The 18,815-nt window shown below is 41.6% G+C and overlaps 2 protein-coding genes across 4 annotated transcripts in view; both read right to left on the reverse strand.

The window, feature by feature from the left end:
* The window catches only part of LOC135503938 (tumor necrosis factor receptor superfamily member 14-like), a 70,447-nt gene that overhangs the window by 10,378 nt on the left and 41,254 nt on the right, over window positions 1-18,815 (reverse strand). The gene's annotated exons all lie outside the window — the stretch shown is intronic.
* Window positions 83-16,506, reverse strand: LOC135503942 (tumor necrosis factor receptor superfamily member 5-like). Of its 3 annotated transcripts, XR_010450032.1 has the most exons (9): window positions 16,349-16,506; window positions 16,218-16,261; window positions 8,699-8,804; window positions 8,522-8,607; window positions 2,034-2,191; window positions 1,858-1,872; window positions 1,744-1,763; window positions 1,440-1,486; window positions 83-1,063 (listed from the first exon to the last, which is right to left on the reverse strand). XR_010450032.1 is itself a non-coding variant. In XM_064922144.1 (7 exons), exons 1-7 carry the CDS (start codon window positions 16,349-16,351, stop codon window positions 1,018-1,020), a joined length of 333 nt encoding a protein of 110 aa, XP_064778216.1. In that variant the 5' UTR covers window positions 16,352-16,391; the 3' UTR covers window positions 83-1,017. The 3 variants fall into 3 exon arrangements, 2 of the variants coding, with proteins under 2 accessions (XP_064778216.1, XP_064778214.1); XM_064922144.1 differs by lacking the exons at window positions 8,522-8,607; window positions 8,699-8,804 and having other exon boundaries at window positions 16,349-16,391; XM_064922142.1 differs by lacking the exons at window positions 8,522-8,607; window positions 8,699-8,804 and having other exon boundaries at window positions 16,218-16,477.

Raw genomic sequence — 18,815 nt, forward strand, 5'->3', positions numbered from 1 at the left:
AAATCAATTTTTTACCAATGTTAGATTCCGGGTTAAACATGATACATCAGAGACATGATACATCATTAGTAATACTATAGTATCTGAGGAGTAATATATTAATTTATTCACAATTCATTCAGGATTATCCGTTATCATGGAAGAATCCACATTATAAGGGAAAAGAAACCCTTTAGGAAGTAAATCTAAACAAAGAGATGTACTCAAACCACTTATATTAAACATGTTCATTGAACTTAAAAACATCTCTATATTTAGTATTTTGATCGGCGACAAGGTTAATTTTAGCTACTGCCATAGTAACAACTGATGCCAGTGCGTCACTGGCAGGAATCAAGCAAATTGTCTGTGGTAATTGATTTTTCGCGCGGAGAGTGAATGGAAGAGAGTGAGGTTAGGTGCAGACAATGAAGATGGCAACAACATTTCAAACATGAACTGTATGGCGTTCTAAATCCTAGTGTTTCCGTTCCCCTTTTATATTAAAGTGTTTAGGAATATTTAATTGTTAAATACAATGAAAGTGACATCAAAATGACACAATATATTATTTACCCTTAATTTCTACTGGGCACAAAATAATCTGAAACACAACCAAAACAAACAAGATATGTTGTAGTCATTGTGTGCTATGAATATGGGATCAAATACTTTACTGTATACTTTTTATACACATATAGCTCCAGTCAAGTTTGGACACACCTACCTATTCTCTACATTGTAGAATAATAGTGAAGAAAACTTTGAAATAACACATGGAATCATGTAGTAACCAAAAAGTACAAAATACATTTTATATTTGAGGTTCTTCAAAGTTGCCACCCTTTGCTTGATGACAGCTTTGCACACTCTTGGCATTCACTGTATTCAACAGTCCACTCCAGATAAGTATACTTAATAGTCAAAATGCAGGAGCAAATGCATTGCAGTTCATAAGTACTCCATTCATGTTTTACAGCCTTCTGGGTATCCGCATGCATTCATGGCACTTCATCTGAGTTTAGTGGATACTGACTGTCAATCAGTTACAACATTACCAGGCACATTCTCTGCTGTTTTCACTCTGGAAAACAACAAGCAAACAAGTCAATAATTTGTTAGTAATAGTATAAAGTAGGGCCGGGACGATAGCAGTATTGCAGTATTTTTCCAATGGAAAAGAATTATCACACGAAGATGGCCAAACTCTTTGGTACTTTAAAAACCTTCTGTATGTAAAATAACGTCTGTTAAAGCTTGGAATATAAATACATGTGACTGCATGACATAATGGTGTTTGTTTCCAACATTAGGGCTGTTTTCCAAAAGAAGTTAAATCAGCTTTGTCTTTTGTTTCATTGTCATAATACTGGTATCGTCCCAGCCCTAGTATAAAGTAATCTGTTTACTCAGTTATTACTATGATAGTCTGAAATATTGAATCCAAATGGATGACATACAGGGAGTTACTGGTGACTTGTTGATGTCCCGTTTCTTGCACAGGAACCTATGAGGTATTACACAAGTTAGGATTGCTATAGCAACTAAAACGGACTAAATGACAACATTGGATTCTTTATCCATAAAATTAACAGAATTTTTCACTCACTACAAATCATTTTTCAGGAAAAACGAACACTGACAATGGATTTGATTTCATAACAATGTTATAAGAGGGTTTGTTTGTATTAAAACTTCAAATTACTAGGATTTGGATTTCAAAATATTTTAAACAAATAGAAAAGTTTAAAAAGAATGACTTACCTCATAGAATTCATGCAGCTCTGAAAGTTCAGTAGAAATAGTCAGATTAATAGAGGCAAAACAAACTAGTTAACATGGTGAGGAAGGCATTAACATAAATAAATATCGACTGACCTTTCTTACGTTTAGCTGAAAACACAACAAGAATAATCAGATTAGTTGGGGTAAAAGACAACTCACCATGAGTTGCATGTTTATGTAGTACAATAGCAAGTTACATGACAATTACATGCTTTTAAAGAAGTGACTCATTAAATAGAGAAATAAAGTTAAATAAACAAAGGACTAACCTCTTGCCAGGTAGAAACCAAACAGTGCAACAACTGTTAGGCCTAATAATAATATTGGAACTATTAGAGTGGTATGGATCCTTGGTGGCACTTTGTTACAAATAACATCTTGTCTAGAATTTCCATCATCAGTCTTCATGCGTCCCATTGCTGCACAACTACAGAGTAAGCAACACAAACACTTATTTAACTAGACAGGTCAAGTACATCATATTGTAATGGTAAGTTTTATATGGGTTAATGGTAAATCCATTTGAATTCAATCACTTTTTGACAGCATTCCATTTGATTAAATTAAAACTTTCCATACATATCTGCTTATAGAAGAAGTGGTTATAAAGTTACTTTTTGGACCTGAATGACAAAACATTCAGGAGATGTGTCACGCCCTGGTCTATATTTATTATGTTATCTTCATTTATTGAGTCAGGCCAGGGTGTGACATGGGTTTATTTGTAGTGTGTTTCGTCTTGGGGTTGTGTGGGGTGTATAGATTAGTCTATGGCTACCTGAGGCGGTTCTCAATCAGAGTCAGGTGATTATCGTTGTCTCTGATTGGGAACCATATTTAGGTAGCCTGGGTTTCACTGTGTGTTTGTGGGTGATTGTTCCTGTCTCTGTGTTTGTTACACCAGTCAGGGCTGTTCCTGTCTCTGTGTTTGTTACACCAGTCAGGGCTGTTTCGGTTTTCGACATTTGTTGTTTTGTATTGTTTGTGGTTTTTTTCATCATTAAAGATGTATCGAACGAATCACGCTGCATTTTGGTCCGATCCTTATTCCACCTCTTCATCAGAGAAGGAGGTAGAAGAAACCCGTTACAGAATCACCCACCACAAACGGACCAAGCAACGTGTCAATGGACAGGAGCCACAGGAGAAGCAACAAAGGCAGCATCAGCGATCACAGGACTTCTGGACTTGGGAGGAGAAATTGTTCGGAGAAGGACCCTGGGATCAGCCTGGAGAATATCGCCGCCCCAAAGAAGAACTGGAGGCGGCGAGAGCTGAGAGTCGCTGGTATGAGGAGGCAGCGCGGCGACGCAGATGGAAGCCCGAGAGTCAGCCCCAAAAATGTATTGGGGGGGGGGGGCTCAGGGAGAGTGTGGCAGAGTCAGGAGTCAGACCTGAGCCCACTCTCCCTGTTTATCGTGAGGAGCCAAGGAGGAGACCAGAACCGGTGTTGGAGGTGAGCGAAGCAGAGACTGTGAAGGAGTTAATGGGGAAATTGGAGGAGAGAGAAATGAGGGAGTTGCTGTGTTGGTGCTTTTTGCATGGAATTCGCCCGACGGAACGTGTCAGGGATTTGATGGCACCTGGGTCAGCGCTCCATTTCAGCCTAAACCACTACGCACACCATAGAAATAAGAATGAATAGAACAGGCTTGGAAGCTCGAACCCTGGCAATTGACTGGTAAACTCATGGGTACACTTGCGATGCCTGCGTGGTATTGTGATGCAATAAGTTTCATAACATTGTGGAATGTTTTATCAAATGATGCTGGATTGCCATGGTAATGTAGATCGTTAATTAAAATAATGCTAACTGATGTGACTCATGCAATGGCATTTATTTCTTTGCAAAATGGCTGCCATTCTACCCATTATTCCATCATTGACTTGAATGGAAACGCCCTTTCTATCCGTTCTTATTTCTATGGCGCACACGCCTGTCATTACTATGATAAATAGAGTAGCCATGTCGGAAAATGACAGCTTTCTGACTCTAAACACACATCCGAATTAGTCATTTGTATCTTAGTGTTTGGACAGTCACTGTTCCTAAACGTATTCATAGTCATGCCACGCCCTTGACAATAGCACAAACCGACAGGAAGGTATAATTAAAATGGCATTTATAACTAACTTTACCCAACTAATAAGTGAAAATCTACTGGACAACATCGATCTAGACATCGAGTCAAGAGAGTATTTACACTAAAATTCAAATCTGCATCTACACTTGCCAAGTTTGACCTGAAAAGAGCGACCTACACTTGTGACCGAGGTAAAGACAGTTTCAAGTTGGATATTTGACAGATATTCACACTTTCCAACCTCAATATCTTTCAAACCACTTGAGCCACAGACTCAAAATAAGTGTCATGATGTTGGAAAGTCTTATTTTCACAATTTGGACATTAACTCGCTTTCCAAAGCTAATAAAAATATGGAAATGTGAGCAGCATTTTGTATTCCGAGTTGAATTAGTTTGGGAGCATAAACAAAGTACTCACTTTTTTTACATTACAATTTCAATAGCTCCTTGGTCATGTGACTTACTGACCTCAAACAAGGTTCAGAAATGTCCACTGAATACCCTACTATATTGCACACCCTTTAGTTCGTCCATTTTCATCTCACACGATTTTACATAATTTTTTCTAACTTTGTGAATTTCAATGGCTGCTTGGTCGTGTGACCTACTGATCTCAAACTACTTTCAGAATGTCCACAGTATAAAGGCACAAGGCGAGACCCAAATGCAGCCACAGGAGGCAGATGGCTGAGCTCCTATATTTATTTTTACAAAGGGAGGAGGCAAAGGCAGGTCGAGGACAGGCGAGAATTTATAAACCAGGTCAGAGTCCAAACAGTACCAGGCGATAGGCAGTCTCGAGGCAGGCCATGCAGGGGTCAGAAACCAGATCCGAGTCCAAAACAGTACAAGGGGATAGGCAGGCTGGTAGTCAGAACAGGCAGAGTTCTCTTTTCTAAGTGGAGGGCAGAGCGCCCTGGAATGGGTTCGCATCGAGAGGGGCCCAAGCCCTGGAAAGCGTTGTGGTTTTGGCAGCGTCTGGTGAGCTCTCCCTGGCCCTTGAAAATCCGGGGGAGAGGTTATAAATCTCACGCCGGGCTGTACCCATATCCGCAGCAGGTCTCCAAGGTGAACAAACTCTGGCATGTTATAACAATGTAGGTAAGGGAAGTTGGTAAAACAGATCTGTAACTTCGGGACAAGGATTGGCTCTAAGGGCTGGGTCAGTTGGGCTGGGGTGCGAAGCGGGGCTGGGCTCGAGCCGTGTCTAGGGGAGCAGTCGCTCCATCGCCCTCCTCTCACCACGATTGTAAGTTTGTTGTGCGGCCCATCTCGCAGTGTCTCGTGTGTGGTCTCACAAGTGGCTGCATGCGGGGGTTCGTCGGGGTGGTGTCCGTTGGTGGGCCGAAGGCGGACCGGTGGGGGTTGGAAACCGGTGATTGGTGGCGGCAACTCTGGAAGTGCGCCAGGCCCTTCTCGTGGATCTCACCAGATACGGAGCTCACCTGCCCCACACATTGTAGGTGGGGAGGTCTCCTCTACGCTCACTAGACTTGAGGCGGAGACTAAACCCACTGGCCCCACAGTGATAGGGCATTGCATGGATCTGGCTCAAGCCCTACGAAGTGGGGAGAGGCATCTCCAGCTTGTCTTTTAAAAAAAAATTTATTTTACCCTTATTTAACTAGGCAAGTCAGTTAAGAATAAATTCTTATTTTCAATGACGGCCTAGGTTAAGTGGGTTAACTTGCCTGTTCAGGGACAGAACAACAGATTTGTACTTGTCAGCTCAGGGGTTTGAACTTGCAACCTTCTGGTTACTAGTCCAACGCTCTAACCACTAGGCTACCTTGCCACCCCTGCTGTCTGGGGAGGGGGTCTTACATCTTATGTGGATAGTACCATCCACGTCCATTGATTTGCTGCGGAACCATAAAACGGACAGAAGAAGCCTAGGTTCCCACTGGGCACGGATCACTGAATGTCAACTTGATGAAAGTCAAAAGAGCGTACCCACCTGTCGCGGTCACTCTCAAATCACCTGTGGGGTGACTGCGACCCCTCATGTCAAAGTGAGGAATATCGATGAAGCGCTGGTAAAGTGGTTCCTATGCTTCTGTCCCAGAGGGCTGACTGGGAAAGCAAATGATTGAAAGGGTATTATTATTTTCTGTTGCTTCTTCCCACACCCAGTTGATGGTGCCGCTCGATACTGCAAGGGGTATTTGGTTCTCAAGCCTATAAGTATTGCGCTGGCACTTGATGTCGATTGGGTTTCAAAAAGCAGTTAAAGTCTGCAGAAAGTTAGTAGCGGCAACTGAAGTGCAGTTTTTAAAACCGAAAAGCCTCTGATGATACCACCGGGCGTTACTCAGTGGCTGGGGGCAGCACTGAGGCTGTGGAAGTTGGGTTGGGGACTTAGTCTCTGAGCGGATAAAAGCAGGCGGGTCACCAGGTGCACAGAGCCTGTTTCAGGTTACCAGGTGCACATGGAGGCCTCCATCAAGGCAGGAGCCACTCTGAGTCCAAGCACTTGGTTCCTGACAGCGGGACTATAGACGTCTTAGTAATTCCAGGGAGTAAGCTATACTCTAAGGGAGAGGGGTGTTGACTGGGTAGGGAGAGTAGGTGTGGAGGCCTGGAGGTCTGTAGTTCCAGGGAGTAGGTGTGGAGGCCTGGAGGTCTGTAGTTCCAAGCTATACACTCTCAGTCCCAGGGAGAGGGCAGGCAGGCGGGCAGGGAGAATAGGCCTAGAGGCCAGGAGTCAGAGGTCACCAGGTCAATGGGGGTCTGCCTGGAGGTCAGGAAGGCCCCAGGGAGAAAACCCAAGTGAATAGGTGAGTGAGTGACTGTCCTTCAGGGGAGCAGAGAAGGCAAATTAAATGCAAAATCGTGTGAGATGAAAATGGACAAACTAAAGGGTTTGTAATGTCTAGGCCAACTGAGTGTACATTCTGAACCTTGTGTCAGTAGGTCACATGACCAAGGAGCTACTGAAATTAGAAACATTGAAAAACATTAAATTAATGCAAAATTGCGTGAGATGAAAATTGACAAACTAAAGGGTGTGCCATATAGAAGGGTAGTCAGAGGACATTCTGAACCTAGTTTGAGGTTCATGATCAAGGAACTATTGAAATTAGAAACATTGAAAATTCATGTAAAAATGTGTGAGATAAATTGACAAACTAAAGAGTGTGTGATGTGTAGGGCCACTGAGTGTACATTCTGAACCTTGTTTGAAGTCAGTAGGTCACATGACCAAAGAGCTATTGAAATTCTAACATTTAAATCAATAATTTTAAATATAGTGATGTAAATCGACAAAAAAAAAGAAAGGTGTGTGCAATGTGTGTCTATACCATTGGGTGAGCTAGATCCAGTTTTTAACATTTTAGGAGTAATTGAAATATGACAAATTAGATCTGTCACTATGTTGACGGTCCCTAACTGCTGTTGGTGGACATAAGGAAAACTACAGGCGAATATTAGTCGAATATCCAACCTGAAACTGACTTTACCTCGGTCACTTGTGTCGTTGGAAGCTCCGTTATCTATTTCGGGTCCGAAACGTCAGGTGAGTACGCTAGACTAATTTCTGAGTAACTCTGAATACAAGGCTGTCATAAAAATGCAATTTAATCAACATTTGAGATTTTGGTAGTAATTGTATGGCTCTGTCATTATCAGCTCGAAACTTCTGAATGTGCGCACGACTTCCAAGTCTCCACCCCAACCTTATTTTAGTCTAGTTTAGATAATGTAAACAATATTGTGGTAGCTATACATGCCGACCATTTTTAGGGTTTAACTTGATGCTGCTAGGCAAGTAAGGATTCAACACCGATGAAAGCATAATCTTTGCATTCAACATATTTGGCAATATGCACGCACGCACATGATTGCGAAGTTAGTAGCTAATACTGTAGTACAGTAGCTTGCTGATCCCATTTGGGGGTAGCTAGAATCGCCAATAGGGAAGGGTTAGCTAACTAAGTTAAGTAGTTGGAAAATAGCTAAAAAAGTACTTGAGCATACTAAAGTTGTTCGTGATGAGATTTGAACTCGCAACCTTTGGTCTTAATCTATCTTATGTAACCATATGCAACATAGCATATACTGACTGAGTGTCCTGGATTTACGTTTACTATGTTACATCGAGTGTATGAGACCAGGCTGAATTATTGCTAAACCTAGCATATTTCTACAATTTATCTTTGAAAAACCTAACCTTAACCACAATGTTAACCATATACTTAACCTTAAATTAATACCAAAAAGCAGATTTTTAGTAGTATAGTATACAGGGGTGGCAGGGTGGCCTAGTGGTTAGAGCGTTGGACTAGTAACCGAAAGGTTGCAAGTTCAAACCCCTGAGCTGACAAGGTACAAATCTGTCGTTCTGCCCCTGAACAGGCAGTTAACCCACTGTTCCTAGGCTGTAATTGAAAATAAGAATTTGTTCTTGCCTAGTAAAATTAGAAAAAAAATAATAATAATTTTGAGAGACGATCATGTGGCGATAGCTCGCAAAACAAGCGAGTCAGGGTCACAAACATCAGGTCTCCCCTTTCAAAAAATGGCCATGGAGATGTTGTGGGATCATCTGTTTGTTACATTTTAGGGTTTCAGGCCATTTATCAAGGTCATGGTCCTATTTTTTCATCTGGACACCACAAAACAAATGTGCCAGCCTCCAACATTTATAAATGTAGTCTAGATCACATTTACCATGCAGTGGACAGAAATTGTGGAGTCGGTACAGGGGACACAGGAAGTACTTGTAAATTCTGTACAGTGTTTATGTACCCGGTTTCCTGTGGGATAAAGGTCAGTGTCATGGATTGATTGGTATTGGAATGTATTTTCTTCATCATAATCCATATAGTATACAGAGCTGGTCCTTACCTGGTGAACACATAGGACAGCATTCATCACCTGTTCTGTACTCTGCTCTACCACAGGCAATAGAGCACTGAATGGTTAGAAGTGTCAAAATGATAGCTAGGTTCATCTGTAAATAGAGAAAAAGAACACATTACCACTGTTGAAAAACGGTATACACACCAATGATGTGTATAAACCCAGGATGACTGACGGTGTGCTGAATTGAGCCATTTTGGTAAAGAGTTTGGAAGCTATAGACATTTTTGACAAGTAGCCTATATTCTATTACAGACACCTTATTGCATACTTATAAAATATATTGTGTGAACTAAAAAAAATAATTATAACCTATTTCTTTAAGTATATATTTTTTTAGTACTAATATTACTGACCCCACTTCAACAAAGAAATACTAAAATACAAGTAATTTCGTTCTTGAAACATTTGAATGTAAAATTCCATTAATTCCTATGGAAGACTGCTTCTTCTGAGGAGTACCACCAATATGGCGGCCAGTGGCTTCAGACAATACATAGCATCAGCTATACCATAATTTGCAAATAAATTCATAAATAATCCTACAATGTGATTTTTTGGATTTTTTTTCTCATTTTGTCTGTCATAGTTGAAGTGTACCTATGATGACAATTATAGGCCTCTTCCAACTTTTTAAGTGGGAGAACTTGCACAATTGGTGGCTGACTAAATACATTTTTGCCCCACTGTATGTAGCGAGGGCCAGCCGACTACAGCATACAGGTCGCAGTGGTGGGTGGTATAAGGGGCTTTGGTAACAAAACGGATGGCACTGTGATAGACTGCATCCAGTTTGCTGAGTAGAGTATTGAAAGTTATTTTGTAGATGACATTGCCAAAGTCGAGGATCGGTAGGATAGTCAGTTTTACGAGGGTATGTTTGGCAGCATGAGTGAAGGAGGCTTTGTTTGCGAAATAGAAATCTGATTCTAGATTTATTTTGGATTGGAGATGTTTAATGAGTCTGGAAGGAGAGTTTACAGTCTAGCCGGACACCTAGCTATGTTTAGTTGTCCACATATTCTACGTCATAACCGTCGAGAGTAGTGATGCTCGTCGGGTGGGTGGGTGTGGGCAGCGACAGGTTGAAAAGCATGCATTTGGTTTTACTAGTGTTTAAGAGCAGTTGGAGGCCACGGAAGGAGTGTTGTATGGCATTGAAGCTTGTTTGGAGGTTTGTTAACACAGTGTCCAAAGAAGGGCCAGATGTATACAGAATGGTGTCGTCTGCGTAGAGGTGGATCAGGCAATTACCCGCAGCAAGAGCGACATCGTTGATATATACAGAGAAGAGAGTCGGCCCGAGAATTTAACCCAGTGGTACCCCCATAGAGACTGCCAGAGGTCCGGATAACAGGCCCTCCGATTTGACACACTGAACTCTGTCTGCGAAGTAGTTGGTGAACCAGGCGAGGCAGTCATTTGAGTCTGTGAATGACAGAGTCGAAAGCCTTGGCCAGGTCTATGAAGACGGCTGCACAGTACTGTCTTTTATCGATGGCGGTTATGATATCGTTTAGTACCTTGAGCGTGGCTGAGGTGCACCCATGACCAGCTCAGAAACCGGATAGCACAGCGGAGAAGGTACGGTGGGATTTGAAATGGTCAGTGATCTGTTTATTGACTTGGCTTTCGAAGAATTTAGAAAGGCAGGGTGGATATAGCTCTATAACAGTTTGGGTCTGGAGTGTCACCCCCGTTTAAGAGGGGGATGACCGCGGCAGCTTTCCAATCTTTAGGGATCTTGGACGATACGAAAGAGAGGTTGAACAGACTGGTAATAGGGGTTGCAACAATGGTGGCGGATAGGTTTAGAAAGAGAGGGTCCAGATTGTCTAGCCCAGCTGATTTGTATGGGTCCAGGTTTTGCAGCTCTTTCAGAACCTCTGCTATCTGGATTTGGGTGAAGGAGAAGCTGGGAAGGCTCGGGCAAGTAGCTGCGGGCGGTGCGGAGCTGTTGGCCGGGGTTGGGGTTACCAGGAGGAAAGCATGGCTAGCCATAGAGGAATTTTTATTGAAATGTTTAATTATCATGGATTTATCGGTGGTGACCGTGTTACCTATCCTCAGTGCAGTGGGCAGCTGGGAGGAGGTGCTCTTGTTCTCCATGGACTTTACAGTGTCCAAAAACTTTTTGGAGTTAGAGCTACGGGATGCAAATTTCTGTTTGAAAAAGCTAGCCTTTGCTTTCCTAACTGACTGTGTGTATTGGTTCCTGACTTCCCTGAACAGTTGCATATCACGGGGACTATTTGATCCTATTGCAGTCCGCCAAAGGATGTTTTTGTTCTGGTCAAGGGCAGTCAGCTTTGGAGTGACCTGCAATCTACTGCAGAGATACAGTAGCTTGTCATACTTTCCAGGTCTATGCCCAAACAGTTCGAAAGGGGCGTGCTTATTTAAGATGGTGAGGAAATCATTTTTGAAGAATGACCAGGCATCCTCGACTGACGGGATGAGGTCAATATCCTTCCAGGATACCCGGGCCAGGTCGATTAGAAAGGCCTGCTCGCAGAAGTTTTTTAGGGAGCGTTTGACAGTGATGAGGGGTGGTCGTTTGACCGCAGACCCATAGCAGATGCAGGCAATGAGGCATGATCGCTGAGATCCTGATTGAAAACAGCAGAGGTGTATTTGGTCAGGATAATATCTATGAGGGTGCCCATGTTTACAGATTTAGGGTTGTACCTGGTGGTTTCCTTAATAATTTGTGTGAGATATGGATATATGGGTATGGAAATCTCAGAATTTTTGGTGGCCTTCCTGAGCCAGGATTCAGACACGGCAAGGACATCAGGGTTGGCGGAGTGTGCTAAAGCAATGAGTAAAACAAACTAAGGGAGGAGGCTTCTGATGTTAACATGCATGAAACCAAGGCTTTTTTGATTACATAAGTCAACAAATGAAAATGCCTGGGGACACACATGGCCTGGGTTAGCCTCCACATCACCCGAGGAACAGAGGAGGAGTAGGATGAGGGTATGGCTAAAGGGAAGCAAAACTGGTCGTTTAGTGCGTTGGAGACAGAGAATAAAAGGAGCAGATTTGCAGACAGGGGTATGGTGTGGTGGGGGTACAGTGGAGGTAAGCCCAGGCACTGAGTGATGATAAGAGAGGTGCTGGTTATACTGGGTGAGGTCACCGCATGTGTGGGAGGTGGGAAAAAGGAGGTATCTAAGGCATGTACAGTGGGACTAGGGGCTCCGCAGTAAACTAAAACAATAATAACTCTCCTAAACAACAGTATACATGGCATATTGACATTTGAGAGAGACACAAAGCAGGTATAAAGCAATCAGGTGTTGATTGGGAGAGCTAGCTAAGACAACAACGGGTAAGACAACAACAGGTAAAATGGCGATGAATGGGCAGAGAGGGTCGGTTAACTACACACAGGGCCTGAGTTTGGGGCTAGGGCAGACAAATTAAGTAGTTTTCATAAAAATCAGAAATCTGTATTTTTTGGCCGATTTAATTTTTAAAATATTTTTTTATATATACCTTTATTTAACTAGGCAAGTCAGTTAAGAACACATTCTTATTTTCAATGATGGCCTAGGAACGGTGGGTTAACTGCCTCGTTCAGGGGCAGAACGACAGATTTTAACCTTGTCAGCTCGGAGGATTCAATCTTGCAACATTACAGTTAACTAGTGCAACGCAATAACAACCTGCCTCTCTCTCGTGGCATTCCACAAGGAGACTGACAGCCTGTTACGCGAATGCAGTAAGCCAAGGTAAGTTGCTAGCTAGCATTAAACTTATCTTATAAAAAATAATCAATCATAATCACTAGTTAACTACACATGGTTGATGATATTACTAGATATTATCTAGCGTGTCCTGCATTTCATATAATCTGACTGAGCATACAAGTATCTAAGTATCTGACTGAGCGGTGGTAGGCAGAAGCAGGCACGTAAACATTAATTCAAACAGCACTTTCGTGCGTTTTTCCAGCAGCTCTTTGTTGTGCGTCAAGCATTGCGCTGTTTATGACTTCAAGCCTATCAACTCCCGAGATGAGGCTGGTGTAACCGAAGTGAAATGGCTAGCTAGTTAGCGCGCGCTAATAGCGTTTCAAACATCACTCACTCTGAGCCTGTGGTTGTTCCCCTTGCTCTGCATGGGTAACGCTGCTACGAGGGTGGCTGTTGTCGTTGTGTTGCTGGTTCGAGCCCAGGAGGAGCGAGGAGAGGGATGGAAGCTATACTGTTACACTGGCAATACTAAAGTGCCTATAAGAACATCCAATAGTCAAAGGTTAATGAAATACAAATGGTATAGAGGGAAATAGTCCTATAATTCCTATAATAACTACAACCTAAAACTTCTTACCTGGGAATATTGAAGACTCATGTTAAAAGGAACCACCAGCTTTCATATGTTCTCATGTTCTGAGCAAGGAACTGAAACTTTAGCTTTCTTACATAGCACATATTGCACTTTTACTTTCTTCTCCAACACTTTGTTTTTGCATTATTTAAACCAAATTGAACATGTTTCATGATTTACTTGAGGCTAAATTGATTTTATTGATGTATTATATCAAGTTAAAATAAGTGTTAATTCAGTATTGTAATTGTCATTATTACAAATAAATAAATAAATAAATCAGACGATTAATTGGTATCGGCTTTTTTGGTCCTCCAATAATCAGTATCGGCGTTGAAAAATTAGAATCAGTCTACCTCTAAAATGAAGGTAAACAAATTGGAGTACCGTGATAAGTGAACAGTCCAGCAGGCATCAGCTACAGTGCCTTGCGAAAGTATTCGGCCCCCTTGAACTTTGCGACCTTTTGCCACATTTCAGGCTTCAAACATAAAGATATAAAACTGTATTTTTTTGTGAAGAATCAACAACAAGTGGGACACAATCATGAAGTGGAACAACATTTATTGGATATTTCAAACTTTGTTAACAAATCAAAAACTGGAAAATTGGGCGTGCAAAATTATTCAGCCCCTTTACTTTCAGTGCAGCAAACTCTCTCCAGAAGTTCAGTGAGGATCTCTGAATGATCCAATGTTGACCTAAATGACTAGTGATGATAAATACAATCCACCTGTGTGTAACCAAGTCTCCGTATAAATGCACCTGCACTGTGATAGTCTCAGAGGTCCGTTAAAAGCGCAGAGAGCATCATGAAGAACAAGGAACACACCAGGCAGGTCCGAGATACTGTTGTGAAGAAGTTTAAAGCCGGATTTGGATACAAAAAGATTTCCCAAGCTTTAAACATCCCATGGAGCACTGTGCAAGCGATAATATTGAAATGGAAGGAGTATCAGACCACTGCAAATCTACCAAGACCTGGCCGTCCCTCTAAACGTTCAGCTCGTACAAGGAGAAGACTGATCAGAGATGCAGCCAAGAGGCCCATGATCACTCTGGATGAACTGCAGAGATCTACAGCTGAGGTGGGAGACTCTGTCCATAGGACAACAATCAGTCGTATATTGCACAAATCTGGCCTTTATGGAAGAGTGGCAAGAAGAAAGCCATTTCTTAAAGATATCCATAAAAAGTGTCGTTTAAAGTTTGCCACAAGCCACCTGGGAGACACACCAAACATGTGGAAGAAGGTGCTCTGGTCAGATGAAACCAAAATTGAACTTTTTGGCAACAATGCAAAATGTTATGTTTGGCGTAAAAGCAACACAGCGCATCACCCTGAACACACCATACCCACTGTCAAACATGGTGGTGGCAGCATCATGGTTTGGGCCTGCTTTTCTTCAGGAGGGACAGGGAAGATGGTTAAAATTGATGGGAAGATGGATGGAGCCAAATACAGGACCATTCTGGAAGAAAACCTGATGGAGTCTGCAAAAGACCTGAGATTGGGACGGAGATTTGTCTTCCAACAAGACAATGATCCAAAACATAAAGCAAAATCTACAATGGAATGGTTCAAAAATAAACATATCCAGGTGTTAGAATGGCCAAGTCAAAGTCCAGACCTGAATCCAATTGAGAATCTGTGGAAAGAACTGAAAACTGCTGTTCACAAATGCTCTCCATACAACCTCACTGAGCTCGAGCTGTTTTGCAAGGAGGAATGGGAAAAAATTTCAGTCTCTTGATATGCAAAACTGATAGAGACATACCCCAAGCGACTTACAGCTGTAATCGCAGCAAAAGGTGGCGCTTCAAAGTATTAACTTAAGGGGGCTGAATAATTTTGCACGCCCAATTTTTCAGTTTTTGATTTGTTAAAAAAGTTTGAAATATCCAATAAATGTCGTTCCACTTCATGATTGTGTCCCACTTGTTGTTGATTCTTCACAAAAATATACAGTTTTATATCTTTATGTTTGAAGCCTGAAATGTGGCAAAAGGTCGCAAAGTTCAAGGGGGCCGAATACTTTCGCAAGGCACTGTATGTAGCTAAGTGATCATAGGGTCCAGTGTACAGCAATAGATGGAACAGGGAAGCCGCAGGGTGGTCGTTGCTATGCTAGCAAGCGGGAGACACAGCTTTTAAAGTTAGCAGGCCGGGGTAAGTAGAAGCGTCTGCTCCGCCGTCCAGCAAAGGCCGGTTGAAGGCACAGAGGATGGGATTACGTCTGCGGACCAGTCGTGGTGGTACGGCGGGGCCCCGTGTTGACGAAGGGACCGGGCCAGATGGCGAAAGAGGTATTGTAGTTGTGGTCATTTCGTTTGCAAGGTCACTCAGCGGGAGCTAGCTAGCTGTGATGATCAAGGGTAATGGTCCAGGGTTTACGGCAGAAATCCGGCATTGTAGTGGAGAAAAATAGTCCGAGGCTGGCAGGTATTATCCAGGCTAAAAAACGGCTGATGCCTGAGCAGAGGGTAAAGGCCGCTAGCAGGGGCTAACAATGACTAAATAGCAAGTAGCTAATTGGCTGGCTAGCCCTTGATGAAAGTTTTGGCTATAAGGTCTAAAAACAATAGCGGATCTGTGTCAGAGGCCGGTTTCCGGAAGGTATATGTAATTTAAAAATGGAAAAAGAGACAAAAAATACAAAAAGTAAACGAGAGGATGACAAACCACGTCTGCACTGCGACACCATATTAGAAAAAACTACTATCCATATCAAGCTTTGAAACTGAGCCATGGTCTCCAATCCTCAACATCTCAGTGGAAGAAGGTCCACTACCCTGGATTCTTAGTTTTGAACTAAGAACATCCCTGTTGTTGTCAATCCTCATGTAGACCTTGCGAGTCTCACAAATAAAATTGGAAAAGTTTAATACCATACAATATTTCAATATTTTCCGTACAATATTTAACAAACGTTAAATTAGAACTGATTATTTTTGGTTCAATGGAGTCTTATCGTATATGGCAATTACATTTTTTCTGTGTTATGTGAACCCACATATTAAAACCTAAAAGTGCTGTCTCCCATTGCCAAGCAACCAAAATGCCTTGAATCACACAGTGATTTGAAGTACAACGGCGGTGGGCGGTGTCATGCTGGACCATAAATGTAAATGCCCTTCCGTTAAAATGGCAGCATGATTTTTTACTCACCAATAAGGACACCGTGTGGTCAAAGACTTCACAAGAGTCACGATCTGGTTACAAATAAGTACAAACATAGTTATGTTTTGGTGTTATTGACCAAAACAAAAGTATTGGTCACTAGTTGGACTTGGACTTACCATTTGAAATCATGGATACACCTGACATTTCCCAGAACAGAACAGACCTGGCTCCTACTAAAGTGTCCATCTTCATCCCCAATATTGGAAGACAGGCTGTCTATCAAGGTCATGGCCTTTTTAATCTTTACACCACAAAACAAATGTGCCAGCCTCCAACTTTTATTTCAAAATGGAGTCTAGATCATATTTACCATGTAGTAGAAAGAAAAAAGGTCCTACTGCCTAGTCTTTTTTTCAAGCCAATGAACCACACATTAGACTGGATTGTTCTGATGAATGTCCTGGAGGCTTGAATCTGTATAATATTCATAAGAAGACACGTTTTAGTTCAAATCTGGCTGAAATTCATGAGCTCAAGCATACTGTACCATTCTGATGTTACAGGCTACCTTACCTGTTCTTGTTCCCACAAACAGCATTGACGTTCCCTCAGTGTCTGATACCTAGTAAAAGGAAACCTCAACTCAATAAAACTTTAAAAAGTGCAACCCTTGAGGTAATATAAATTCCTGTCAGCCATCTCCTTACCACATTGAGTATGATATAAAATACTGCTGTATGAAGTGGGTATTGGGGGTTATTCATTAACAACCACCTACGGATCGAATCCCGTTAACGGAATAGATTTGACAACATCCGGTGAAATTGCAGAGCGCGGAATTCAAATTACAGAAATAGTAATATTCAACATTCTTGAAAATACAAGTGTCATACATCAGTTAAAAGCTTAACTTCTTGTTAATCCAGCCGCTGTGTCAGATTTAAAAAAGGCTTTGCGGCGATTATCTGAGGACAGCGCCCAGCACACAAAAGCATTAAAAACATTTTCCAACCAGGCAGATGGGCCACAAAAGTCAGAAATAGCAATAAAATAAATCACTTATCTTTGAAGATCTTCTTCTGTTGGCACTCCAAAAGGTCCCAGCTACATCACAAATGGACGTTTTGTTCGATAAAGTCCTTCTTTATATCCCCAAAAACTCAGTTTAGCTGGCGCCCTTCATTCAATAATCCACCGGTTTCCCTCCTTCAAAATGCATACAAAATTAATCCCAAACGTTACCAATACACTTCTTCAAACAAGTCAAACAAAGTTTCTAATCAAACCTCAGGTACCCTAATATGTTAATAAACAACACAATTTAAGCCTGAGAATAGTTATTGTCATTGCCGGAGATAAACAAGGAAGAACGCGCATTCACCGGCACGCGTAAACAAACACTACAGACAAAATGGGAGACACTCCAAAAACTACCAATTCTAGCTAATTTTTCCAAAAAGAAGCCAGAAACGCTTTCTTAAGACTGAGGTTTTCCCTTTTTTTCTGGATGGTTTGTCCTCGGGGTTTAGCCTGCCTTATCAGTTCTGTTATACTCACAGACATTATTGTAACTGTTTCAGAAACTTTAGAGTGTTTTCTATCCAAATCAACCAATTATATGCATATCCTAGCTTCTGGGCCTGAGTAACAGGCAGTTTACTTTGGGCACCTCGTTCATTCAAACTTCAGATTACTTCCCCCTATCCCTATGAAGTTTTAACATACCTCTGTAGAGCTTTGTGTCTCTGGAAAAGTCCTCTCTGGAAAAGTACAAGAGTCAACATTGAAACAAAAACCAATTTAGAACTCAATAACATATACTGTTTGACAGGAGCATTGTCATGATTTTCAGAACATTATTGTGTATTTAATTTTATGTGATCTAGTACTGGTACTTCCTGTATGTAGCTCCATTATTGTGTATTTACCTTGTGTGCTTTGGTATTTATTAGTATTTATTTAATTAATTTAGCAGACAATCTTTTCCAGAGCTACATACAGTTGTGAGTGCATACATTTTCCATACTGTTCTCCTCTGGGAATTGAACACACAACCCTGGTGTTGCCAGCACCATGCTCTACCAACTGAGCCACACAGGAACTGTACTGGTACTCCCTGTATTTGGCTTCATTCTTGTGTATTTTATTTGAATCATCGTGTTACTATTTTATATTTATTTTTTAACTGCATCGTTTGGAAGGGCTCGTAAGCAAGTGGTAAACACTATTGTATTCGGCACATTTGACAAATAAAGATATTATTTGATTCAGTTGGATTCACTTGTTCATCTGGGCAATTAAAACAATAAATGAAACGGTACAATTCCCCAAAATAAACTCACCAGATAAAGGACCTTTTATTTTTCTTCTAATAGCTACTGCTGCCATCACAGCTAGTAACACCACCACCACCACCACAGCAGCAGATATTATTTCAGCCATGGAAAGGGAGGTCTGTGGTCCACATTCAGAGTCAGACCAATGAGTTCCAGGTTTAATTTGCTGAAGCTTCAAGATATTGCATCTATAATAAGATTTTTTTTTTTTTTACCTTTATTTTACTAGGCAAGTCAGTTAAGAACAAATTCTAATTTTCAATGACGGCCTGGGAACAGTGGGTTAACTGCCAGGGGCAGAACGACA

This window comes from Oncorhynchus masou, chromosome 18 (assembly GCF_036934945.1).
Source record: "Oncorhynchus masou masou isolate Uvic2021 chromosome 18, UVic_Omas_1.1, whole genome shotgun sequence".
In the NCBI taxonomy this organism is placed as follows: domain Eukaryota; kingdom Metazoa; phylum Chordata; class Actinopteri; order Salmoniformes; family Salmonidae; genus Oncorhynchus; species Oncorhynchus masou.

Bases quoted from the DNA above. Each gene is read 5' to 3' on its own strand.
- LOC135503942 (XM_064922142.1), bottom strand. From the start codon at position 16,285: ATGTTTGTACTTATTTGTAACCAGATCGTGACTCTTGTGAAGTCTTTG. The intron at 2,192-16,217 runs GTGAGTAAAAAA...CTTACTCTGTAG, and splicing joins ACCACACGGTGTCCTTATTG to TTGTGCAGCAATGGGACGCA. The intron at 1,487-1,743 runs GTAAGTCATTCT...AATACCTCATAG, and splicing joins AGCTGCATGAATTCTATGAG to GTTCCTGTGCAAGAAACGGG.